Source organism: Schistocerca serialis, chromosome 2 (genome assembly GCF_023864345.2).
Source record: "Schistocerca serialis cubense isolate TAMUIC-IGC-003099 chromosome 2, iqSchSeri2.2, whole genome shotgun sequence".
Lineage (NCBI taxonomy): Eukaryota > Metazoa > Arthropoda > Insecta > Orthoptera > Acrididae > Schistocerca > Schistocerca serialis.
In genome coordinates this window covers 722,370,388-722,398,131 of record NC_064639.1, presented here as the reverse complement: position 1 = coordinate 722,398,131, position 27,744 = coordinate 722,370,388, and the positions used below count along the sequence as shown (strand labels likewise).

The 27,744-nt window shown below is 39.2% G+C and overlaps 2 protein-coding genes across 5 annotated transcripts in view; one reads left to right on the top strand and one right to left on the bottom strand.

Moving 5' to 3' along the window:
- LOC126457914 (run domain Beclin-1-interacting and cysteine-rich domain-containing protein) overlaps window positions 1-5,351 on the bottom strand; it is a 209,873-nt gene extending 204,522 nt beyond the window's left edge. For both annotated transcript variants that reach the window (XM_050094600.1, XM_050094602.1), the window contains exon 1: window positions 5,217-5,351. The gene's annotated coding sequence lies outside the window, so the exon portion shown is untranslated. The remainder of the gene's footprint in view (window positions 1-5,216) is intronic.
- Window positions 5,352-5,363: 12 nt separating this feature from the next.
- Window positions 5,364-27,744, top strand: part of LOC126457916 (ubiquitin-like-conjugating enzyme ATG3) — an 85,190-nt gene continuing 62,809 nt past the window's right edge. Inside the window, exons 1-2 of one of the 3 annotated variants that reach the window (XM_050094605.1) lie at window positions 5,364-5,423; window positions 22,770-22,958. In XM_050094605.1, coding sequence (XP_049950562.1) covers window positions 5,367-5,423; window positions 22,770-22,958 — 246 coding nt within the window. In that variant the 5' untranslated portion in view covers window positions 5,364-5,366. Of the gene's footprint in view, window positions 5,424-5,482; window positions 5,733-5,852; window positions 5,967-22,769; window positions 22,959-27,744 lie in introns of those variants that run through there. The other 2 variants (XM_050094604.1, XM_050094606.1) reach the window with 2 other exon arrangements.

Here is a 27,744-nt window from a genome sequence, read left to right as displayed (position 1 = left end):
GCAAGCTGGCACCTTAAAAGACACTTACACAAAGCTTTCGGCCACAGCTTTCATCAGCAAAAGAGAAATGCACACCATTCATACACACAAGCAAGCACACCTCATGCACACCTGACTGCCAACTCCTGTAGGTCAGTCCAGAATGTATTCTACCACTGTCTGTTGAGTACCAGTAAATCAATTTCATACAACTACTAATCTGATGTTATCAACCAACAACTCTCCTTTATCAGAATAATATCTTAGTTTTAAAACTAATTATGAAATTCTTTGATAAATGCAACTTTAACCTGTTAAACTCCAAAACAATGAGATTGTTCTATGACCTTCATTCCAAAAGTCACAGTAAATAAATAAATATGCTGAGGTGAGCTTTGTGATCAGTTTACCTACGTGCAGACCCCATTTTTAACTTGTTATTAACCTTGTCCCCAAATAATTTTACACAGTGCATTTCATTCAGTATATGACCACTAATGCCTAATAGGTCATCATTATTGCATGTTTGAAATTACAAACTGCGCGCCTTTAAGGTACAACAGTGCTTGTTTATTGTTAATGCAGTACACAGATTAAGTTTCACTGCAAGGTATCGAATGTAGGTTTAGAACTATAGTAGATCCAGTACTAAGCCTTGTAGACTCCACATGTTATGATGTTTTCCCCAGTCTTAGATGAGTGTCATACCTGTGATACAGTCCATCAACGAGAAGCTCTGTTTCCTGTTACAAAGGTGGGACTCCATTAGACTACAAAAGGTCTCAAAATATAGCAACAGTATAATTTTCTTCTGTAGCTCTCACAGGAGGAAAGTTTTTCTTGCAAATTTTTTGTCTGTGGTTTGTTAAGAATCTATAATAACCTCAAGCCCACCTCCCACATGCTGAGGTTTTTTAAAAATGTTTCCAAGGGATGACTGAGATACCACCTAATAATGGCATCTTATCTAGTGTTGTTAATCTGGAGTAGTATATAATAAGGTACTCACAGTTAATGGAACAAATAGTTGTTATCTTTGTTATCATGATTAACATTTGGCATTGAATGTTCTTTTTAATTCCTTATTTTATTTTGATAAGTCGAGTTTCCTTTATAGTATAGTATATTCCTGGTCTGCATAGCAGCACGAGACAAAATTTAACGTATTCAACTGCAATTTTTACAAAGGACTTTTAAAGACTAGACATTAAAACTAATTCTGTGTTTTAGCCCCTGAAAAACTGATGCGACTACAAAAATGGTGATACTATGGTAACCACAAGATTTATGCTATAAGTGTGGTAGGCTATTATAATCTGAAACAGTCACAGGTGAAAGTGCACTGCGAAGGTTGGTCAAATAAACTGATAAGTACCACTGGTGCAGCTTGGTTCCAGCTTTGTTAGCATGAGATCATGTAGTTGCTACATACGAGTGTCAACTCATATAGATAAAGATTAGAGATTAGATTAGTACTTGTTCCATAGATCATGAATATGACACTTCATAAGGATGTGGAACGTGCCAGGTTAATAAAAGGTGTCTATACAAGATATTACATTACACAAAATATTACAATACACAAAATATTGCAATACACAAAATATTGCAATACACAAAATATTATGTGACATTTAATTTTTTTTCTTTTTGTGGGGGTTGGGGAAATTAACCACTCACTATATCCAAAAATTCATCTAATGAGTAGAGGGAGTTGCCATTAACAAATTCTTTTAATTTCCTTTTAAATGCTATATGGCTATCTGTCAGACTTTTTATGCCATTAGGTAAGTGACCGAAGACTTTTGTGGCAGCATAATTTACCCCCTTCTGAGCCAAAGTTAGATTTAACCTTGAGTAGTGAAGATCATCCTTTCTCCTAGTGTTGTAGCCATGTACACTGCTATTACTTTTGAATTCGTTTGGATTGTTAATAACAAATTTCATGTGAATATATATATATATTGTGAGGCTACAGTGAAGATCTCTAGCTCCTTAAATAAGTGTCTGCAGCTGCAGGATGATCTTGGATGTGCTCCAGCAATTATTCTGATTACACATTTTTGTGGAATGAACACTCTTTTACTCAATGATGAGTTACCCCAGAATATGATGCCATATGAAAGCAGAGAATGAAAATAGGCATGGTAAGCTAATTTACTCAGATGTATATCGCCAAAATTTGCAGTGACCCTAACAGCATAAGTGGCTGAACTCAAATGTTTCAGCAGATCCCCAGTGTGTTTTTTCCAGTTCAACCCCTCATCAATGCATACACCTAGAAATTTTGAATATTCTACCTTAGCTACCAATTTCTGATCGAAGTCTATATTTATTAATGGCGTCATTCCATTTACTGTGTGGAACTGTATATACTGTGTTTTGTCAAAGTTTAATGATAGCCAATCTGCAGAGAACCACTTAATGATTTTCTGAAAAACATCGTTTACAATTTCACCAGTTTGGCCTAATTCTTGTCTGTTGGGTGTGATAGCTATACTTGTATCATCAGCAAAAAGTACCAGCTTTGCATCTTTGTGAATATAGAATGGTAAGTCATTAATATATATTAAGAACAGAAGAGGACCCAAGACCGAACCTTGCGGCACCCCATTCCTGATTGTTCCCCAGTTTGAGAAATCTCCTGTTTTTTGCATATTATTTGAACTGCATCTTTCAACTTTCTGCATTCTTCCAGTTAGGAATGATTTAAACCATTTGAGCACTGTCCCATTCATACCACAGTACTTGAGCTTATCTAGAAGTATTCCATGATTTACACAGTCAAAAGCCTTTGAGAAGTCACAAAAAATCCCAACGGGTGACTTCTGGTTACTCAGAGCATTTAATATTTCACTAGTGAAAGTATATATAGCATCTTCTGTTGAAAAACCCTTCTGGAAGCCAAGCTAGCATTTTATTAAAACTTTTTTTTTAGAAAGGTGTGTAGCTACTCTACTATACATTATTTTTTCAAGAATTTTGGATAAGGCAGTCAGAAGAGAGATTGGGCAGTAGTTGACATCAGACATATCTCCTTTTTTTATGCAGTGGTTTAACAATGGCATACTTCAGTCTATCTGGAAAATACTCTGCTTCAGAGAGCTATTTCATATGTGGCTAAGAATCCCACTTATTTCTTGGGAACATGCTTTTATTATCCTGCTGGAATGCCATCAATTCCATGTGAGCTTTTATTCTTGAGAGAGTTTATCATCTTCCAATTTTCAGAAGGAGAGGTGGGTGGAATTTCAATTATATCAAATGGTGTGGGTAAGACCTCTTCCATTAACTCCCTTGCTTCTTCTAATGAACATTTAGATCCTATTTTGTCTACAACGTTTAAAAAATGATTATTCAAAATGTTTTCGACTTCTGGCTTCTTGTCTGTCAAGTTTCCCTTTGCTTTGATGGTAATGCCGTCATCCTGCACTCTTGGTTTCCCTGTCTCCCTTGTAATAATATTCCAAATTGTTTTGAATTTGCTATCAGAGGTATTAATCTCAGACATGATGCACTTGCTTCTGGACTTTTTAATAACCTTTTTTAATGTAGCACAGTAGTTTTTATAATATTTCTGTTTCTGGGTCATTACGCTTTCTTGTTGTTAGATACAGTTCCCTTTTGTGGTTACAAGATATTTTTATTCCTTTAGTAAGCCAAGGTTTTTTGCATGGTTTCTTATAATTAGATTTAACTACTTTCTTGGGGAAACAGTTTTCAAATTCTCTTACAAGTGTATCATGAAATAAGTTATATTTTAAATTAGCATCGGGTTCCTTCTACACCTCATCCCAATCTAACTGCTGAAGATTTTCTCTGAAATTTCTAATTGTCGAGTCATTAATTGAACGCACAACTTTGGAGGGTAGTTTTGAATTACTGAGTGGAGCTATGTCATATATTGTAACTAGCTGCGCACCATCATTGGAAAACCCATTCTCAACAGGACAAGAATTTATGTTTTAAAACCTATCTTGGTCTATAAAAGTGTTATCTATCAATGTGCTGCTGTCCTTTACTACCCGAGTAGGAAAATTAATGACAGATGTCAAATTGAAAGAACCAAGCAAGACTTCCAGGTGATTCTTCCTATTACACTCTTTCAGTGAATCAACATTGAAGTCCCCACAAATGATAATTTGCTTTCCCCTATCTGACAGATAGCACAACAAGGCATCCAAGTTTTCCAGGAATAAATGAAAGTTTCCTGAAGGGGACCTATATACTTTTACAATTATATAAGAGCCCTCCTTCAGTTTAAATTGACAGGCACATGCTTCTATATGTTGCTCTAGACAAAACTTTTTTGTATCTAAGCTTTTTACACAATGGTAACTATTGACATATATGGCAACTACTACTCTCACCTTATTCTCTCTACGCATATGTGCAGCTAGTTTATAACCACTGATATTTACCTTTTCCATATCAGACACAATGCGATGCTCAGACAGGCATAGTATATCTATTACATTATCAGATTCAATGTCATCTAAACAAACCAGGAGCTCATCTACTTTATTCTTCAATCCAAGAATATTTTGGTGAAAAATGGTAACATTATTTTTTACTTTACTTTTGTGAGAATCTGCTTTTTTCTTTAATCCACCAATATTTTGGTTAAATATGGTGACATTATTATTTACTTTCCTGTTGTGAGAATTTTGTGAGTTTGGACCTCTTTAGCACCTGCCTGACTGAACTTCTCATTGGACACTGATATGAGTCTAAAAAAAGAGGTACATCCATGAGTACTAGTGTCCTCTCCCCCCCCCCCCCCCCCCCCTTATGGATTTCGCTAACAGACCTTCCCTTTCCTATTGAGGTGTAGGCCATGCCTTGTGAACAGCCTCGACAGGAACCAATCCAACGTATTTAAGCTAATGTATTATGTAAATTGCTCATGGACAGACCTTTAGCTGTCACATTATGCTTGTTCAATGGTGATTCGGGGGTTACCGACGTAACATTTGTACGGTTGACATCGAAGGATTGCCATGAAAATGAAAATCACATAGGCCTGAATATGAATAACATGCAGTCAAGGGGTGTTGAAGCAAGCTATGTTGATTTGCCACTAAACAAACGAACACAGGAAGTGTTACAGACATAACAAAATCTTCACTTATCATGTAATTACCCTCAAACTATTTTTGTAAATACATGACATTTAAAATCTTACATACAAACACAAGCCATGACTTTGAACATGCGATATGTCAGGCGAAAATCACCTTTCAATATCCTTAGTTGACAGTGGTGTCTATGTTCTATCACAATACAGCATCTATAAATTTCCGACTTCTAAGCAAACAAGTTAAACAACTGTCACCCACCACCTGTGTAGTTTACCAAACCTCTTTGCTCTGAAGTTAAAAACCAGTATGCTGAAGACAGACAGTCTACTTGCTAGGTACCGCATTGCGTCTAGTACAGCAAGTGTGAGTGATACATATTGTTGTCATTAATACAGTTATTTATTGTTGTTACTGAACATGGGAAGTTGATGGTTTCTGGGGATTGGTTATTTAGGGAATACTGTTATTTCTTGAACGTCTGACATAACATGACAACTACAGGAGAGTTATATTTTCGGGCATGAGCTCTTTGATATAATACGGCTTGTAGATGTAGACAGAAGGGAAATAAAGTACTAGCGTTGATACACAGCCGCAAAGATGCAAAATGTTATTAATACTGTTAAGGGAACAGCGCTTGGTGTCGCAGAATATTGGACTCCCGTACTAAAGGTAAAAACATTTGCTGTTATAAACGTGCATTTGAAGAGTGTTTCACGAACTTGTTTAGATATTACCGCATGTAACTAGACACAAGGACAACAAAACGTGAAATGATATGACGTCGTGTCATTCCTTTCGGATGCGTGGAGGGTGAAGTAAAGAATAATAGCAACCGAGGGACCTCTTTAAGTTGCACATACACCACAAAGACTACGGTCCAACGATCATTACCTTGAGATCATGGTAAGAGCTGCAAAGATAAGCTGTATGAAAAACAAATGAATAGTTTGACAGTAGGAAAAAAATCATGATTTCAAATTGACATATTAATGCTGGTCAACAATAATGCCATTAACCTTTCAGCCCAAAGGTGGAGTATCAGGACACACGTAAAAAGCTGTGTTGTATACGACACTTAGATAAAAACCGGCTTCTCCCCTTACAAATAAGGTTCATTTGGGATACACACATAGCACACACTAGCGCTGTTTCGTGCGGACCCAACACCGCCTTGTGGTATTAAGTTGATGTACTTTTATGAATTGTCACATTTTCAACAAATTGTAATCTGCACAGCTACCACAAAAATGAAACATTCACCTCCTGTGTCTCACAGTAAAGCACTATGGGTTGTTACATGATGTTTCAAATTGAGAAGCATATCACATCTTTCCTGTTACTACATTTGTGAAAACTGCCGGACTCCAAAGTTCATGGCAGATATATTTGTAATGTGCCTGACATGCTGTACGAACACCTCCTAGAGAATAAGTAGTATTGAGTTTACGTTACTGTGAATGGTCAGAGGATGAAGCAGTAAATAAAAAGTGAATGTTTTGAACTGTTTGCTAAAGCTCTGTTAAAAGATGTGCCATAATTCTTTCAGGATTGGAATATCAGAAAATAGGTGTTTGAATTGTAGTATTTGTTTTGTAATTTAAATGATTTCAGAATGTCAGTGTCATTATAGCGATAAGCAAATTAACAATTTTTTTTTAATATTGCTAGTTGTAATGTTATATTGTTGATAAATAAAACAATCATCAATCACCCAGTGTGAACACCTCAGTGCTTTTTCACCGCTTAGTCCTGATTAGTAAATGCAAGGTATTGCCACAAGTAAAAGTCACATCAGAAGAAGACGTGGGGCGAACTGGTGATTGACTCCAAACATTTAGATTTATAGTGCGGCGCTCACAATACATCAAATCCTGACAAAAATAATTTCTTTTATTAGATTCATGACTGAAGTCTTCCACTGAATATTGAGAGTCACAGATTTGTGCAAAATACATAAAGCAGTCAGCATGTCATTATGTGGAGTCGCTCAACCTACAAGTTATTACCTTAATTTATGTAGCTTACTTTCAAATTTAGCTCTGACACCTGACATGTATTTAATACCATTGGGTAAGTGCGCAAATACCTCGGTTTTTTATTACACACACACACACACACACACACACACACACACACACACACACTAGAAAATATGTAGCTTGCTGTGTTGTTGTTAAAATACCTATAGTACAGTCAGTGAAAGGAGATCCCTAACAGTTGCTATGGGTTTGATGCAGCTACTCATTCTTCTACCTCTGCCACTTGTGTAATTTTATGAGAAAGATTTCCAGTGTAAGAAAGTGCCACATTTTGGTAATAAAAATGGAATGTGTAGAGTTTCAGGGGACCCTCTTGGAATATGAATGGAAAAATTGCCTCTGAAAAATGAAGAATAACCTGTGTTCAGCTGTGAGAGAGTACAGAAAACAATTGAAGTCACTGTACTAAAGATATTTGTAGCAGGGATTGATTATTTGTACATGCTCATTTGGTGACACACAATTTACAGAGCACTTACATAAATATGTTCCCATATATTATGATGTATCTGAATAAATTTCCTCAAATGTGGACTGGGTGAGGTGAATGATGAAACGGAAGGAGGAAGGGAAGCCCAAGATAACAGGTATAGAGGTTGGGAAGTGTGCAGGGATGCCTCCATTTCCAGAGGTCTCTAGGCTTATACAGGATGCTCCAGATCCAGCACCATCACCACCATTGGTCCCAGACATCTCTCAGAAGGCATCATCGTGAAAGTGCCCAGATCCCAGCCGCTTGCACTGTATTATCCTTTCCCACACCAGCCGGACAGGAACTGACACGTTTAAGGCGAAGAAGGGTTAATAACTCCACCAGATGTGCAAAAGTAATACTGTAGCAGTGCAAAATGTATAAAATGTTGGATGAATTGTCTTCAGTGGCCCGGTAATTTGGTACAGTCTCTTTTCATTAGTGTACTCTTTGAAAGTTTAAAATAGCTTATTTATGTACTGTTTTCTTTTAATGAGTTTAGAAGATCAGTTATAAACTGTTAAACCCTCCCTCTTTAAGTGACACTGTGGTTATTTTAAATGTCTTAGTCATTTTACCAACAGATTTATGTAGTGAAGGTGAATGTAATAGATCCTTTGTTCCAGAATGAGATTTTCACTCTGCAGCAGAGTGTGTGCTGATATGATCTTCCTGGCAGATTAAAACTGTGTGCTGCACCAAGACTCGAACTCAGGACCTTTGCCTTTCGCGGGCAAGTGTTGTACCACCTGAGCTACCCAAGCATGACTCACGCCCCGTCCTAACAACTTTATTTCTGCCAGTACCTCGTCTCCTACTTTCCAAACTTTACAGAAGCTCTCCTTGCCTGTGAAAGGCAAAGGTCCCGAGTTCAAGTCTCGGTCCTGCACACAGTTTTAGTCTGCCAGGAAGTTTCATATCAGCACACGCTCTGCTGCAGAATGAAAATCTCATTCTGGAAACATCCTCCAGACTGTGGCTAAGCCATGTCTCCACAATATCCTCTCTTTCAGGAGTGCTAGGTCTGCAAGGTTCGCAGGAGAACTTCTGTCAAGTTTGGAAAGTAGGAGATGAGGTACTGGCAGAAGTAAAGCTGTGAGGACTGGGCGTGAGCCGTGCTTGGGTAGCTCAGTTGGTAGAGCACTTGCCCGCGAAAGGCAAGGGTACCGAGTTCGAGTCTCGGTCCGGCACCCAGTTTTAATCTGCCAGGAAGTTTCAGATCCTTTGTTATATTTCAGATACAACTTGGTGAAACTGTGAGAAAAAGGTATTAATTGAAAAACCACATCTTACCAACATTCCCAAGACTGGCACATGCACTTATTTCTCAGCAGGCTGTCTCCAGCTCCACAGCCTCCCATATAATAGCAGTGGTGCTTTTTTCTAAGTCTGAAGAATACCTTAGTGTGACACTGGTCAGTCCTAAAAGGCTTACCTGTTGACATATCTCCATTCTGTTTGAGTGTTAAGATGGACCAGCAGCTGCACAGCATCATTTCTGTTCACAACCTCATCTTGCTGTAGACATTGCTGCCATGTAGTAGTAGCATTTTAGCTGTTTTTTCCTTTGAACAGAACACAACAATGTTACAACAATGTTGTTTTAGTTCACACACCATTTCATTTACTTGTGAAGCTCAGGTATCTAGTTCTCTGACTGCAAAGAAGTGGTACCAGGAACATGGTAAGATTCACTGAAATCTCCCTCTTCATCGCCTTGCTCTGCTTCTGTTGGATCACTATTCTCTCTTAGATTTGATTGTAGTCTTGTATATCTAGCTATGATTCAGTATATGTTATCTATGTTGTTTGTCATTTTGTGCTGTCAGTGAAGGCTGTCTTTGGCTTACTATGATCTTTTGTTCAATTCACATTTCGGAATGTATATTTGCTTTTGTTTTCTCATTAATTTCTGTCTTATTAATGTTGTGACAGCCTCCCACCTTTCCCAGTACCCAAACAAATTGAGACCCCTGCAAGTAGGAATCTTGCTGATGCCTTACATGGTCAGATACTGGATTGAAAATCAATTTAAAAACCTGGCAGTCCGTTGATATTTACCATGCCAACAAACTGGAGCAAGTTCTTTTGATTCTTGTTGCTTGGGATTGCAAGACCTGTGGATGACTGCTTGGTAAAGTAGCACAACCTGATAACTTGCTACAACAATTAATATTTCTAATTTTGTTTAAATTTCTGTCCATAAATCAGCTGCAAAGGCACGATGCTAGAGTCTGCTGAATCGCTTGAGTTGCAGTGTTAATGCTGTTCCCAAATTTCCAGCAAATTCAGAAATATTACTACATATAGTTGACAGATAAAAAGCCATTGACAAACTCTAGTATTTATTATGAGACAATAACGTCAATGGGTTGTTGAACTACATGACAGAATCTTGCCCTGAAAAAAATATTACACTGGCACATCCCCAGCAGCCAAGCGAACAATTGTTTGTCATGACAGCCTTAATTTGAAGCAATGGTGTTCTGATCACTTTTTCCTTTAGCCAACTTAGACATTTCTTCTTCACCAGTACAGAAGTTGAGTAGTCTCTTTTCAGTAAATAAATAAATTTGCAGCAGCTGCTGCTGTCTTTGTCGTCATTGTTGTTGTCATTGCAGTCTTCAGTTCAAAGTTGCCAGTCTATCTTGTGCAAGCCTCTTCATCAGTGCTGTATAATTACTTCAACCTACATCCACTTGAAACTGCATTCTGTAGTTAAGCTGTGGTCTTCTCGAAACTTCCTTCCATTACCAAACCAGCAATTCCTTCAAATTTCAGAATGTGTTATATCAACTGATCTCTTCTGTTAGTCAAGTGGGACCATAAATTTCTTTTTTTACCAGTTTGATTCTGTACCATCTCATTAGTTATGTGATCTAACCATCTAATTTTCTGCATTCTTTTGTAGCACCACATTTCAAAAGCTTTTGTTGTCTTCTTATCTTAACTGTTTATTTTCCACGTTTTACTTCTCTACAAGCTTACTCTTGAGACAAATACTTCCATATACGACCTCCTAATACATAAATTCAGATATTAACAGATTTCTTGTTTTCAGAAGTTATTTTCTTGCTGTTGTCCATTGGTGCTTTACATTCTATCTGCTTCAATCACCTTCCAAAATAGCAAAACTCATCTTCTACTTTTAGTGTCTCATTTTCTAATATAATTCCCTCTACACTGCCTGATTTACATAGACTACACTCCATGGCCCTTGTTTTACTTTAGTTGATATTCATGTTCTAACCTGTTTCCAAGTCATTATCCACTCATTAAACTAATCTTCCACGTCCTTTACGTTCTGCAACAGGATGCCTCAAAGTTTTTGTTTCTTCTGTCTGAACCTAAATTGCTTCACCAAATTTCTTCTCTGCTTCTTTTAAAATTCACCCTTGCTCATTTCTCATCCAGTTCTTTTGTTTAATGTCCTTCAACCTTATGCTCCTGTATTTTATATCTTCTACCTTCAAAATTTCGAAGAATGTATTACAGGTCCTGTCAAAGCTTTCTCTACACCTACAAATGCTTAATGTTGGTCCGCCTTTCTTCAGTCTTCTTGTAACATAATATCACCTTGGTCATTCTTCATTTCTCTAGAACGCCAATTGTTCTTCCCCTAGGTCAGCTTCTACCAGTTTTTCCATTCATCCATAAATGATTCATGTAAATATTGTCCATCTGACTTGTTGAACTGATGCACGAAGGCAAGGAATTTCCCTGACGCAGTGTATGGCGAAAAAGACTTTCTTACTACTGAACTGTCAGGTGCATTGAGCAGTAATATGAACACACTCTGTCTCTCTGTCTGTCTTTATTTATTCTGTTGACCTATCATTCCCAGGAAGATGGTTCATATTCTGCTATAACCTACCTTCTCAAAATATTTTGGGAGCACAGGTAGGAGGGAGATTGTACGATGATTAGAGGACAGTTGTTTATATCCACTTATATAACTAGGTGTTACTACTGCATACTTTTATCTTTCAGGAGAGTTATAAAGAAAGAAACTTGTAGCTCGGTACCAAAAGAAAAGAAGAAAGAAAGGAAAAAAATATCATTAACACTTGAGGGCTAAAAGTCACTGACCCAAAATTTGTTGCGACAAAATTCCGTGTACTTCACATCACTAGCTGAAGACCTCATTCAGGTAAACTGTGAAGGATCAGTCCCAAGTTCTTCCAAGCAAATTGATGGTTGGATGCCTCTGTATATGCTTATGAAACAAATCTTGATGAAATTATAAGTAAAATTAAATCATTAAGCAATAAAATGTCAAGTTGACCTTGATGATGCGCCCAATTTCATATTAAAAGCATGTGAAACCCTCCAGGGGGCCCACCACTCTTTGGTGGGTACATGCTTGGCTACCAGGGGGCCCTAGCCTTTGCAGTGCTACTTCCCTTTCTGTTCTGCATGTCCTTCCTATTGCTATTATTTTCCCCTCCCTTAGGGACCGAGTCGTATTCCTTCTTCGGGAAACCAAATATCTTTGTAAAACAGTGCACGGATTCACCTTGTCCACCTGTCTTTCTTTCCCTGTCCTTCCTTTTCTTACCCTTCCTCCACTTTGGCATGTGGGGTCTCTCTTTTTCCTTTTCTTCTTCTTCCTCCCTGTGCATTCCTGAAGGCCAGCTCATGTTTCACATGTAAAAGATGACTGGGTAACGAGTAATTCCCAGCCCCAGGCCGACAATAGGGCTCGTATGTACACCCTGCTAAAGGCCATGCCCAGACAGGGATGATTACCTGAGCTGGTACCTTCCTCTTTGCTGATTGGCCCCTCTGTCTGGAGTTCGGGAGGTGTGACCTGAGGTGAGGACAATCACCTAAGGTGGCTGAGCCCCCCTGAAGGGCGGCCCCTGCAGGAAGGAGTGCACCATTGGATGTACTGGAAATCATGGGTGATTTTTCTGCGATGAGTTCCTCATCTCAAAAACGTAAACTGGTTGAGATGAAAGAATTGAGGCCTTTCTTGGCTGCACCCCGATACCACTTGGTGTCATGCACAGATGATGGTCACAGTTTCACAACAGTTAATCCATTTATTATTCAGAGGGGTGTAGATCATGTTGCCAGTCCTGTGATATCCTGCTCTTGGTTGCGAAATGGTACCTTGCTTTCAGAGAAGCACAGAAACTGCTTAATGCAACACTTCTCCATGGCTATACTGTTAAAGTAGAGGCCCACCATACTCTGAATTCCTCCCGTGGTGTCATATACACTCGGCTACTTGATGGCCTGATCAAGGCCGAAATCGCAGCGTATGTCACTGACTAGAGAGTGACTGCAATTCACAGTGTTATGAAAAGGGTTGAGAAGAGATTAGTGCCAACCTGCACCCTATTCCTCACATTTCAGCATGTGATATTTCAATCAAAAATTAAGGTAGGCTATGAAACTATTACTGTCAGACCATATATTCCAAATCTCACATGTTGCTGTTGATATCAACACTACAGCCACACCCCTGAATCTTCTGAAAATGCGATCAAATGCATAACCTGCATCGGGGATGCTCATGAGGGTCTGTGTCCACCTCCTTCCTCTCACAGTAGCAACTGCAAGGGTCATCATGCTGCTCCCTCCTGTGATTGTCCAATCTATCTCGATGAGTGAGCCACTCGGGAGATCTGGGTGAAGGAAGAAGTTCTTATTCACATTGCTAGGAAAATGTTAGGTAGCCGCAAACCTAGTGCACCACACTCAGGCAATTATACTACAGTTCTTGCTACACCCTGATCTACGGAGGACATGACTACACAGACTTGTGACATCCAGTTTTGTGCCATGGTTGTGAAATCGTCCAACTCCAGGGTCACATCTTCACCTGCTATGGGTGCACTCCATACCAACAAACCTCCACCTGATCCAGCGAAATTGCATGCCTCACAAACAGAAGCATGGAAATCCAAAAAGGAGTAATCCTGCGATGAGTTCCGGCGCACATCTAGCCAGCCAATGTCTGGGTCTGCACCTGACAAACACCAAGGTTCTAAGCAGTCAAACAAAGGCAAACAATCTTCCCCTTCTCCACTCTACCATTCTTTTCAAATGGTGTCACCATACGATACCCTCACCCGGCTAACCTTTTCACCGGGACGCATCACTAACAACCAGTCTGCTGGCCAACCGGTGGTGAATACCGACGCCTCTGTCGAACTAATGGACCAAGATCCTCCGGCTTCTGAACCTGGTCATTGTGCACATTCACATTCTGGACCCAGCAGCCACCACAGTGACTGCTCCCTTATTTGACCCATCTCCTGTCTATCATTCGGATATGGTTCTTCTCCAATGGAACATTTGTGGTGTGGTATCCAATAGGGTTGAATTACAGCTCCTTTTGTGATCATATTGTCCTATTGTTTTCAGCCTCCAGAAAACAAAATTACACCCTCATGATCGCTTCCACCTCCCACGCCTCACTTCAGTCTATTTTGACTTTACCCCTGAGGCAGGGACCGCAGCTCATAGAGGAGTCATGTTGCTCATTCGGGACAGCATCTATAGTCGCACCGTCATTTCCTAGCACAACCAGCATCAGGCTAATGTTGTCTGTCCTTTCCTTCCCGATTTCACCTTCTCTTTCTGCAACGTCGACTCACCCTCATCTTCTGCTGTCACTTGGGCAGACACTTTGCAACTTATTGCTCAACTTCCTCCTTCTTTTTTACTGCTTGGTGACTTCAGTTCCTACCATCTCCTTTGGGGCTCTCCACACCCCTGTCCGAGAGGGTTTCTTCTAGCAGATATCTTCAACCTGCTCAATCTAATCTGTTTGAACATGTGTACACCCACATTTCTTTCAGATTCCATACAATCCTTTTCCCACTTGGACCTTTCGATCTGTACTGCTCTCCTTATTTGTCATCCTGAGTGGTCCAATCTCTCTGACACGCACTTGAGTGACGATTTCCCCTGCATCATGTGTTTGCTGATGCCTATCCCATCTGTGCCTTCAACCAGCTAGCAGCTTTCCATAGCTGACTGGCAGCTGTACTCCTTAATGGCCACTTACAGTGAACACCAGTTCCTCTGCATTGATGACCAGGTAGAATACCTTCAAACTCTATCTTTACTGCCGTGGGATGTTCCATACCTCGCACTTCTTCTTCACCGTGACATGCCCCTGTTCCCTGGTGGACTGAGGCATGCTCCGCACATGCAGACGAGCTCTCTATGATTTTAAATGCCATCCCACAATGGCACACTGTATCCGTTATAAACAGCTATGTGTGAAGTGTCGCTGCATTTATAGGGATAGTAAAAAAAAAAAAGTTTGGCTTTCTTTTCAAAACTCTTTTATTTCTTCTACTCCCTCTTCTGTTGTTTGAGGTAATCTCTGTCAGCTTTCAGGAAACACTGTTCATTCCCTGGTTTGTAGTCTGAACATAGCGGACAATGTCATTGTAGACCCTCTTGTTATCTCCAACACCTTGGGCCGATATTTTGCAGACATTTTGAGTTCCAGTCGCTACCATCCTTCCTTCCTCCCTCCGAAACAGGTGGCACAGGCAAGGTCGATATTTTTCTCTTCCCTGAATTGTGAGTGTTGCTATACACCTTTTAGTGTGAGAGAGCTTCAACATGCAACGTTTTCTCCTCCGTACATATAGTCGCATTTGCACAAATGGCACATTTCCCACTTGCTGGTCTGAGCCCATTGTCATTCCCATTCCTAAGCATGGTAAGGGCAAACACCTTCCTTCCAGCTACCACCCAATTTCCCTCACCAGTAGCATCTGCAAGGTGATGGAATGCGTGGTTAATGGTTGCTGATGGGGCAGCTCAAGTTTCGGAATCTCCTCACTAATGCCCAATGTGGATTTCGTAGGCATCGCTCTGCAGTTGATCATCTCATCACCTTGTCAACTCATATTATGAACAATTGTTTGCAGAAGTGTCAAACTGTGGCTGTGTTTTTTGATTCGGAGTAGGCATATGACGCCTGCTGGAGGATGGGTATCATCCTTATTATATATGAGTGGCATTTCTGGGATTGCCTGCCTGTTTTTATCTGGAAATTTTTAAAAGACCCTGTTTTTTAAGAGATTGTGGGCTCTGTGGGCTCAGCTCTCTAGGACACTTTTATTCAAGAGAACTGGGTGCCTCATGGTTCTGTGCTTGGTGTCATCTTGTTTGCCATAGTCGTTAAACCTATTATGGATTGTCTTCTGCCAAGTATCTCAGGCTCTTTTTTTCGTTGATGACTTTACGATCTGTTGCATCTCTCAATGGACCTGTCTACTTGAGCTGAATCTTCAGCGATATCTTCATAATCTTTACTTGTTGAGCATCGGCAAACGCTTCTGCTTTTTTGCTGATAAGATTATATGTATGTACTTGTGGTGGCACCAGAAGTTTCTTCCCCCATCCCTCCATGTTGGCACATTCCTTTGTCCATTCATTGACACAACGAAATTCTTGGGACTCACGTTTGATAGGAAACTCTGTTGGTCTTCCCACATCTCTTACCTGGCAGCTCACACTTTCTCCCTCAGTTTTCTACATGTTTTATATGGTACCTTGTGGGTACTAGATAGGGTTGTCCTCCTCCATTTATACTAATCGCATGTCTGTTTGAAACTGGATTATGAGTGTGTCGTATATTCACCTCCTTGTCCATTTATGTTATGTCGGGTTAACACCATCCACCATTGTGGGATACATTTAGCCACTGGTGCTTTCTATACTAGTCCCATTGAAAGCCTTTATGCTGAGGCTGCTGTTTTAGCTATAGGCATGATGTTCTTTATTACATGAGCCGTCGCTCATCTGTGCCCATTCACCCATCCTATGCTTTCTTTTTTGGTGATCCCGTGACCGCCAGTATGGGCTGTCCCCGTCTTTTCTGTTGCCTCCTGGAGTTCACTTTTGTTAGCTGCTTTGGCATCTTTGCCAGGTTCCCCATGGGTGCGAGCCTTCACCGCCCTGGCTTTGTGCTGAGGTACGTGTTCATTTCTGACTCCATTTGTTTCCTAAGGACATTACTCCTGGGCTGCTGTATTGCAGTGAGTTTCTCGCACTTCTCATGTGGCTTGGGGCAGTGGCTTCGTCTACATCGGTGGTTCCAAGATCGACCATGGTGTTGGGTGCGCCTTTGTACTTGGTGGTGATCCTTTCCAATATTGGCTTCTTGACCAGTGCTCTATTTTTACCGTGGAACTATATGCCCTTTATCAGGCCACCCAGTACATCCGGTGACAGCTCTTCCAAATTGTACCATCAGATTCTGTCAGTGCTCTTCAGAGCCTAGGCATGCTGCATTCAGAAATCCTTTAGTACAACGGATACAAGAATGCTTTAACTGTCTTACTAAGAGGGGAGCCAATGTGGTGATCCTGTGGGTTCCAGGTCACATAGGCGTGTCAGGGAATGAGGCTGTTGCAAAGGCTGCAGCTCTCCTCCCTTGGCCTGTTAGTCGTTCTGTTCCCTTGGATGATCTTTGTGTCACTATCTGTTGGCATGTAGTATCACTTTGGAGTGCACAATGGTCTTCTCTCCGGGGAACAAACTCCAGGACATTAAGCCTCTCCCGATAGCGTAGTCAACTTCCTATAGGCTCTTATGTCGTGAGGCAGTCATTCTAACCTGGTTGCAAATAGGATACTATCGATTTAGTCACTGCCATTTATTAAGTGCCTACCCTGCTCCACTTGGTGTCTACTGCTCTCAACCCTTGATGGTGTGCCACTTTCTGATCTGGTGCCCAGTTTTTAACTGTTCGCGTTTATGTCTCTGTTTGCTGTCCAACTTGTCAGATGTTTTAGTGGATGGCCTGCGTTCTGTCGATCATTTCTTATTTTTTATTCACTGCAGTAGCATTGTTAAACAAATTTGACCCCCCCCCTCCCCCCCTCCCTTAGGTTTTTATTTAGTACTTGTTTTTATTATTTTATGATATGGGCATATACAACCTTTGCAGTTTTGCACACTAAAGCGCCAACCAACCAACAACATAGTGAAAATATTGGCGAAATTTTCATCCTCTCTCTAGAAACTCCTGTCTTTCCAGATGTTCTCAAAATAGGTAAAGTTTCACTGCTGTCAAAGAAAGGTTCTTCTGATAAAATATTAAACTACCAACTTGTGTCACAGTTAAGTTCCTTCCCAAAAATTCTAGAAAAACTCTTGTATGACTGGCTTCTAAGTTTCATAAATAAATATTCTCCTCTTACCATACAACAGCATGATTTCAGAAAGTCTAAATCTACACAGGCTGTGATTTTTGAGTTCTTAGTCTGTGCTTTAAAATCCCTTGATTTTTAAAAAAAAAAAAAAAAAAAAAAAAAAAAAAAAAAAAAAAAAAAAAAAAAAAAAAATTTGCGGGCAGAAGGTCTCACTTCAGAATGAATTCAGTATTAAGAATAAAACAAGAAACAATTCCTTACTTTCTAGCAAATTACCAATAAAATATGGTATACCACTGGGCTCAGTCATAGGTCCGCTACTCATCTTGATTTATGTGGGTGACTTTATTGGATATATGAGTCCCCAAAAAACCATTCTGTTTGCCAATGGCACTAGCATACTGCTTGCTGGATCCAGCCCAGAAACCTTACAGTCAACACCAAAAAGTTGTGTGAAAAGACTTCAAGTGGTTCACCAAAAATGAACTCTCTGTAAACAGTGAAAAAACTGTGAGTCAACTTCACTTATTACCTCCTTGGAATTAAATATCTATTCGAACATAATTAAAAAATAATCTCTAGAAGATGACATAAAACTTTTGTGTCGGTGATTTCAGCAATACATACATACAAATGAATAGTTTGTTTAGGAAACTCTCATCCATGTGCTGTGGTCTAATAATATTGAAGTTAACAAAAAGCAGAGCAACAGTACTGCAGGCATACTATGTGCTGTTTCACTTACTGCTTTGATATGGGATCATTTTCTGGGGACACTCAACTCACAGAGTAAAGGTTTTCAGAATGCAGAAAAGAACTCTGAGAGTAGCTTGTGGCTTTAAAGAGGCAGATTACTGTTAATTCCATTTTAGTGAACTTCGTGTTGTGTGTGTTCTAAGCCTGTTCTTGTATGAAATGATCTTGTTTGCTTGAGACTACTTCTTGAAAAAATGCAAATTACTACAGAACAAAAATGTACACAACTATTGTGCCAGAGTGGAAATCAAATATACAACAGAAGAATCACAGAACAACAGCCTATCACAGAGCATAATTGACATCATTGGTGTTATACTACACAGTAAGATACCAGAGGAAATAAAAATTGCTTTTTGTCCAATATTTAAAATTAAAGGCATTTGTAATAAAACACATGTTTCTATTCTGTAAAAGAATTTCTGAATATGTGCTATAACAAAAACAGTTACTTAAAAATTAAATTGTAAGAACAGGTACCTAATTTTGCTAATACTACTTATTATTTTCTTTGTCCTGTTGAATATCAGTTGTGCAATTTGTAGTCTATGATAAAACTGGACCAATTAAAAAATCAGTCAATCAGGGAATACACATTGACTCACTGGTTAGTTGCAAAGGTAACTCAAGGGTGGTGCTACCAATTCAGCAGTGGATTTTTGCACTATGGCAGGGATCATCATAAGCACAAGTCTTGAAAGAATTGTGACGGATGCCTGGACAACAGGGAACTGACAGGCACTGATAATGGCTAGGGACTAGCCAAAATCTAGATTTTCCAAAGAAAACCTGCAAAAAAGTATATTGATCTGGCGAATTTTGTCCTCTCTCTAACAGAGTATGCCTTGCCTCCCTAATAAGTTTAATAGATCTGTTTTGATGAATCATTTTCTCCGCTATCTTTTCAACTACTGTTAGGAACAATTCATTGAAATATGTGGTTTTTTCTAAAGTTACTGTTTTTTCGTGGTATGTAATATACTCCAGAAATAATTACCATAATTATCAGTATTAGTAGATCAGATATAGTCATAGTTTGTTGTTAGTATACTTTGCAGAAGTAGTATGCAGTGTTTGCTTCTGTCTTTTACAGTATAACTTGACTTGTTCCCTGAAGGCTCCCCATGATGGAATTTATAGAACACAATGTTTGAGTGAATGAAAAGATAGACTAGATTCCCTTCTGATCCTTGTCTAATCTACACAGGTGCTTCATCTCTAATACCTTATTGTTGATGAAGTGGTAAATCATAAACTTCCTGAATTACTTTCGTTACTGTATTCAGAATGTCAGTAAATAGATTGATGATGATGATGATGAAGATGATGATTATTCTCTCGTTTTTGCTTTTGCTTGTCCCTTTCCTTTTGTGTGTGCGTGCGTGTGTTTTTTCCCCTCCCTCACTCACACTACACTACTCTGCTCCGTATTTTTATTTCAGCACCTCTCTTTCTCTTTATCTTTTTCATTTCTATTTACATTTACCGACCTGCTTCTCTTTTGAGCTTCTTCCCCTCACACCTTGCCCCCCCTTTTTTTTCTTCTCTTTTGCATCCCTCCCCTCGCACCTTGCCAGTCTTTTTCATTAAGTTATTTTTCATTTGCATTTGTGTCTTGCATTTCATCCATGTTTTGTGTTGTCACCTTTTCTCTGTATTTCCTTCTAGTTTAGCTCTTGCCTTCAATGTATCTATACCCTACAACTCAAAAATGAATCTTCTGAAATTTGAACCTACATTTGTTACTATCCAGTAATTTTCTGTGAGCTGTCTCTCTACTGATCCCTAGTTTGGTAGTGCCCTTGCACGTTTGAAAGTATTGTTGTATTCATTTCAATATACCTCACACAGTTGACATCCTTGCTTATATTCCACCTACTGTGTAGGGACAAGCAGTTTGCAGTTAACACCCAGGGTTTCAGAATTTTAATAAAACTTCAGTGAATACATAAAAATATGTGGAAGCTGTGCATCAAACAGTAACAGTTATGTTATTTACCATCAATTTTAAAAACATTTGAATAATAATACATCTAATATTAAAAAGATAAAACACTTAGTAATGTTCTTCAAAATGATAAAACATTAGGAAGTGTTTATTATCATGTTTTTCCAAGCACTGATGGAGGATTTAGTAAATGATGTATCTGTTTAACAGCTAAGAAACAGGAATAACTGAACCAATAGTAACGAAAATTAAATAAAATATATTGAGCAGCTAGCTTTTGGGATTGCAAAAGAGTGCTTATGCAGTCAGTATGATTAAATGGCTATGATACAGGAAAAAGAATTCATAAGATGTTCAGATACTGAGTGGAGAACAAAGCTACTACAAAGGAGAGACAGCTGTCGTGATTAGTATTTGGAAGAGGTCTTTATCTACACTTTTAGCTTTTGTTAATGTTATTCTTTAAATATTAATTTTTTTCCTTTTTTGTCATTATTAACTTTTTCTTTTTTAATTTTACTAATTCAAGATTCTGTGCTTGCTTTGAATGCCATTTCAATTATACCTGTTTCAGCAGTTTAAGTAGAACCTTCTTTTCCATCTTGTGTTTCCTTAAAACTGTTATTGAGTTCATTTTGGTAGATTATATTATTTTTATATTGATGTTAGTAAAAAATGGCTTCATACAGTAGACATCTTAAATTAAGAATGAAAACCGTGTCTTTGTGAATATTGTATTGCATTTCCTTTAATTTACAAATTGACTTACATAGACTTGACAAGGGGCCACAATGCATCCACACATCAAAAAAAGTTTTCCATCTCCCCAGTTCCCAGAACTCTTGAAGATAGCCATTGACTGTGGATATTATATCACAGAAACAGTCCCTTTGACTGTCCAGAGATGTCACTAAACCCACCCAAAGATGTAAACAACCATGCATGAGCAGCGCCTATTAGACAGAGGGGGTCTGACAGCTGATCAGTTCCGGTAGTTCCACCAGGAAGGAGGTACATGACTCATGTTGTCTGTAGTTCAACCATGCCTAGATGGCCAATACCACTGTTTGATCATGTCCACATTGTTACTTTGTGCCAGAAAGGGCTCTCAACAAGGAAAGTGTCCAGGCATCTCGGAGTGAACCAAAGAGATGTTGTTCAGACATGGAGGAGATACAGAGACAGGAACTGTCGATGACATGCCTCGCCCAAGCCACCCAAGGGCTACTACTGCAGTGGATGACTGTTACCTATGGATTATGGCTCAGAGGAACCCTGACAGCAATGCCACCATGTTGAATAATGCTTTTCTTGCAGCCACAGGACATCATGCTACAACTCAAACTGTGCACAATAGGCTGCATGATGGGCAACTTTACTCCCGACATCCATGTCGAGGTCCATCTTTGCAACCACGACACCATGCAGTGTGGTACAGATGGGCCCAACAACATGTCGAATGGACTGCTCAGGATTGGCATCACATTCTCTTCACTGATGAGTGTCACATATGCCTTCATCCAGACAATCGTCGGAGATGTGTTTGGAGGCAACCTGATCAGGCTAAATGCCATAGACGCACTATCTGGTGAGTGGAGCAAGGTGGAGGTTCCCTGCTGTTTTGGGGTGGCATTATGCAGGGCCATCGTATGCCACTGGTGGTCATGGAAGGCGCCGTAATGGCTCTAAGATGTGTGAATGCCAGCCTCCGACCGATATTGTAACCACATCGGAGGCATATTGGCAAGGCATTCATTTTCATGGACAACAATTCGCACCCCCATCGTGCACATCTTATGAATGACTTCCATCAAGATAATGACATCACTCAACTACAGTGGCCAGCATGTTCTCCAGACATAACCCTGTCGAACGTGCCTGGGATAGATTGAAAAGGGCTGTTTATGGATGACGTGACCCACCAGCCACTCTGAGGGATCTGCACCGAATCGCCATTGAGCAGTGGAACAATCTGGACCAACAGTGCCTTGATGAACTTGTAGATAGTATGCCGCGACAAATACAGGCATGCATCAATGCAAGAGGATGTGCTACTGGGTGTCAGGGGTACCAGTGTGTACAGCAATCTGGACCACCAACTCCGAAGGTCTTGCTGTACAACATGCATTGTGTGGTTTTAATGAGCAATGAAAAGGGCGGAAAGAATGTTTGTGTTGTTCTCTATTCCAACTTTTTTTGATGTGTGTGTTTTCATTCTCCAATTTGACTTGTTGTAACACAGAAAGTAAATAAAAAAGAACAAATCTGAAGCTTTTATTTTCATCTGTTTTAACACTTTGTGACTTTATATCCAGGAAGTACTCTCCTTATATGTTTATCTATTATTTCGCTCTACAGGAATCTAAATTCCGCGAGACGGGAGTGCTGACGCCTGAGGAATTTGTAGCAGCTGGTGATCACCTGGTCCATCACTGCCCAACATGGCAGTGGGCAGTTGGTGATGAGAGCCGTATAAAGTCATATCTTCCCCATGACAAGCAGTTCCTACTAACACGACATGTCCCATGTTCTCGGAGATGCAAACAGGTTTGCCAGTTCTTGTATGCAGACACTAGTTTTGCATGTATGGGAAAATTTTGAATACTAATCAAACTAAAAATATATGTCAACAAATAAGATCGAGGAATATTAGAAAAATTTTAATGGTCTTCAGGTCAGAAACAATGCATAAGATCCAAAACCACCTCATGCTGGATGTGACATGAATTACGAGACATTTAAATCTAACTTCTACGTCAAGTTAGAATAACATAGGAAGAATATATTGGAAATACTGATTTGTAGTATTTGTATATGCCCAGATATGTGGAGGCCTGCCTCAACAGGTACTCTCTTTCGTAAATTCTTTGTAATTCAACGTAGATAATTTTTGTCTCATTAAATGTGTTGCTGCACTTGGTGACTACCACCCTGTTTTGATAAATGTTTCATCATCTACATCTACATGATTACTCTGCAATTCACATTTAAGTGCTTGGCAGACGGTTCATCGAACCACAATAATACTATCTCTCTACCATTCCACTCCCGAACAGCACGCGGGAAAAACGAACGCCTAAACCTTTCTGTTCGAGCTCTGATTTCTCTCATTTTATTTTGATGATCATTCCTACTTATGTAGGTTGGGCTCAACAAAATATTTTCGCATTCGGAAGAGAAATTTGGTGACTGAAATTTCGTAAATAGATCTCGCTGTGACGAAAAACGTCTTTGCTTTAATGACTTCCATCCCAACTCGCGTATCATATCTGCCACACTCTCTCCCCTATTACATGATAATACAAAACGAGCTGCCCGTTTTTGCACCCTTTCGATGTCCTCCGTCAATCCCATCTGGTAAGGATCCCACACCATGCAGCAATATTCTAACAGAGGAAGAATGAGTGTAGTGTAAGCTGTCTCTTTAGTGGACTTGTTGCATCTTCTAAGTGTCCCGTGTTTCGATTTGTGACTGGATGAAGAAAATACGTCAGCTCGGTTCCTCAGCAACCTTGCTGAAATAATTTATAATGGAAGGACCAAGAAGTTCTTATAATTATCTTAGAATGTCACCACAACTATTCACGTTTCTTCTAAATAAAGTTAATTATGTGATAAATGAAAATACAGTAATTCATGAAGCACTGTCACCAGAACATGAAATTTACATATCATGTTGCGTGCATTACAATCGAGAATATTCGGCATGCTAGAAAATGCAGTTTTAGTTGTTGACACTTTTTCACTAACACCAATAATCATTAACATAACAGTAATAATTATTAACATTAACACCAATAATTATTCAAAGCAGGCCGCATTAAGAAGACAATGGTTTGCTAACTACTGTCTTGAAGATAGATCTGTAGTGGCAATAATTCACAATTCAAACATATGTGAATTTGGAGCACTGCTGTGATGTTTTGAACTGATGATATTTAATAAAGAATGCAGCTTATTGATTCGTGTGGCCTTCCCTCCTGTCAAAAATATTCCTTAAAAAAAAAGAATCAGCCAACTCGAACAATGGGACTTTAGTCTTTCAGTCGAAAGCATTTCCATAGCCAGAATTGTACTTGCTCGTATTTTTCCTAATTCAGTTGTGTACGTGCTCCTAATTGAATAAATTTTGCCCTGCAGCTCAGATATTGTCAAACCATCTATGTTCTGATCGCACATGACGACAGTCTTAAGAGCAGCAAAATGTTGCTTATTTTTGTAATCAGCATCACTGAAAGCCCACAAACACCTATGCAAAGCATAGATATCCAAAAAGCGGACATTATTCTCCGTTCCCCACTTCATATTTCAGTTTTTCCACACTCTGCGAACACACGTAACCTCAAAACTCATGCAGCTAGTGTTGCCAAAGTTGGAACGTGCTGAAAGTGTTTAGTTTGACCAACTAGTTGTGCAAATGCACGGCGCGTGTGCGCAGTGGCCGGTTGCGCAGTTGCCTGCAACCTAGTGTCGTCATGTAAATCTGGCTTTACTTGCGAAGTAAATTTCCTTTTACGCAAGATGAACTATGTACGAGAATGTACGATGAATTTCTTAAATCGCAGAGCGTTTGACTCTCATTTAAATATCAACTCTTCGAGGACGAGCCATTTAGAAGAATTTTGAGCCCAAAAGATCAGACATTTATGTCGTTATTAAACATTTTACTGGCCCATGTGTGTGATGTATTTTAAAGTGTAACACACCGCAAAAAAGATCAACATTACACTTGAAAGCTTAGTTTATCTTACAGCTTATTAATCTATAGCTAGTGGGAGTGAGCGGAGTAATTACGATGGTAAATAATCACTCACACTCCTGTCGCTTACTGTGAATACTTTCATTCTCACAGCATATGCACAATGCGTGTAGCATAGAGCGCATAGCCGCATACTACAAAGAAATGATCTGGCAAAGATAAAGTTGTTCTCGCTGCGGTATTATTGGGGGGTGAGCCAGTGGTTCTACGTCCCCACAAATCTTGGAAACCAATATTATATGTCAACTGTAGCAACACAATGTATATTAATTTAGACCATTAACTTTTCTTGTTTGTGTGGTCATGCTACTTAACAGTGATGTCGCTATTGGCTGACTGCATCACGTGTCGTATACTCTGAATACCTGCTGCCATCGGCTGGTGAGATCACATGAGATGAGCTGTGACTGGCTTACAAAAGCCCATCGCAATCTCGATTTCAATGCTTCAGAATGTAACATGCTGTGTTTCGTGGAATTCACATTTATACTTTCGTAATACGAAAATATGCAGTGTATATGTTGCTACACATCAAAGATCCTTTCAAAACGAGTCCCCCCCCCCCCCCCCCCCCCAAGTTTCGTTTTCTAAAGTGCCGAGAAATTCTACACTGGTGTATAAAACCATAGCCATTCAAAGTGCTGGTAACTTTTACGTTTCCGAGGGAAAGTATACTGTCATTTAACATGGAAAAAGTGTTTTTTCACCCGGGAGAAAATGTATTTTTAACCGGTAAATCTGGGAGATATATGGGAATCTTTTTTCCTTGTCCACGTATACACCCTGTATGGTTTTATTTACCTGAATTGATTTTGACCCATCAGTTATGGTCTAGATAACAACTGCAGACCGCTGCTAAATAGACCTTACTTAACCCTTTGTTGGGTGCAGTGTTTTTCACTTTTGTTGGGTGCAGTGTTTTTCACAGTGTGATGGGGTCTGTGTTATGATTTTTATCACATTGCTTATTCACATTATAATTATTATTATTATTATTATTATTGTTTCCTTCACTTTCTCAGACGTTAAGTCCGGTTAAAAATGGAGTGACGCGGACCTTGATCAAGCGTCACTTCTTTTTAACTGTACGGTATGTGTTATATTGCATTTAGGAACTTTCGGGTAATTGAACATGTATCAATAATTACGGATTTCTGTAGTTGTATATATATGTTTGGATGTAGCTGTATTGCATTGATGTACTGGTGGATATTGTGTGGTATGACTCCTGTAGTTGATAGTATAATTGGTATGATGTCAACTTTATCCTGATGCCACATGTCTTTGACTTCCTCAGCCAGTTGGATGTATTTTTCAATTTTTTCTCCTGTTTTCTTTTTTATATTTGTTGTATTGGGTATGGATATTTCGATTAGTTGTGTTAATTTCTTCTTTTTATTGGTGAGTATGATGTCAGGTTTGTTATGTGGCGTTGTTTTATCTGTTATAATGGTTCTGTTCCAGTATAATTTGTATTCATCATTCTCCGGTACATTTTGTGGTGTATACTTGTATGTAGGAACGTGTTGTTTTAAAAGTTTATGTTGTAAGGCAAGCTGTTGATGTATTATTTTTGCAACATTGTCATGTCTTCTGGGGTATTCTGTATTTGCTAGTATTCTACATCCGCTTGTGATGTGATCTACTGTTTCTATTTGTTGTTTACAAAGTCTGCATTTATCCGTTGTGGTATTGGGATCTTTAATAATATGCTTGCTGTAATACCTGGTGTTTATTGTTTGATCCTGTATTGCAATCATGAATCCTTCTGTCTCACTGTATATATTGCCTTTTCTTAGCCATGTGTTGGATGCGTCTTGATCGATGTGTGGCTGTGTTAGATGATACGGGTGCTTGCCATGAAGTGTTTTCTTTTTCCAATTTACTTTCTTCGTATCTGTTGATGTTATGTGATCTAAAGGGTTGTAGAAGTGGTTATGAAATTGCAGTGGTGTAGCCAATGTATTTATATGAGTGATTGCCTTGTGTATTTTGCTAGTTTCTGCTCGTTCTAGAGAGAATTTTCTTAAATTGTCTACCTGTCCATAATGTAGGTTTTTTATGTCGATAAATCCCCTTCCTCCTTCCTTTCTGCTTAATGTGAATCTTTCTGTTACTGAATGTATGTGATGTATTCTATATTTGTGGCATTGTGATCGTGTGAGTGTATTGAGTGCTTCTAGGTCTGTGTTACTCCATTTCACTACTCCAAATGAGTAGGTCAATAGTGGTATGGCATAAGTATTTATAGCTTTTGTCTTGTTTCTTGCTGTCAATTCTGTTTTCAGTATTTTTGTTAGTCTTTGTCTATATTTTTCTTTTAGTTCTTCTTTAATATTTGTATTATCTATTCCTATTTTTTGCATGTATCCTAGATATTTATAGGCATCTGTTTTTTCCATCGCTTCTATGCAGTCGCTGTGGTTATCCAATATGTAATCTTCTTGTTTAGTGTGTTTTCCCTTGACTATGCTATTTTTCTTACATTTGTCTGTTCCAAAAGCCATACTTATATCATTGCTGAATCCTTCTGTTATCTTTAGTAATTGGTTGAGTTGTTGATTTGTTGCTGCC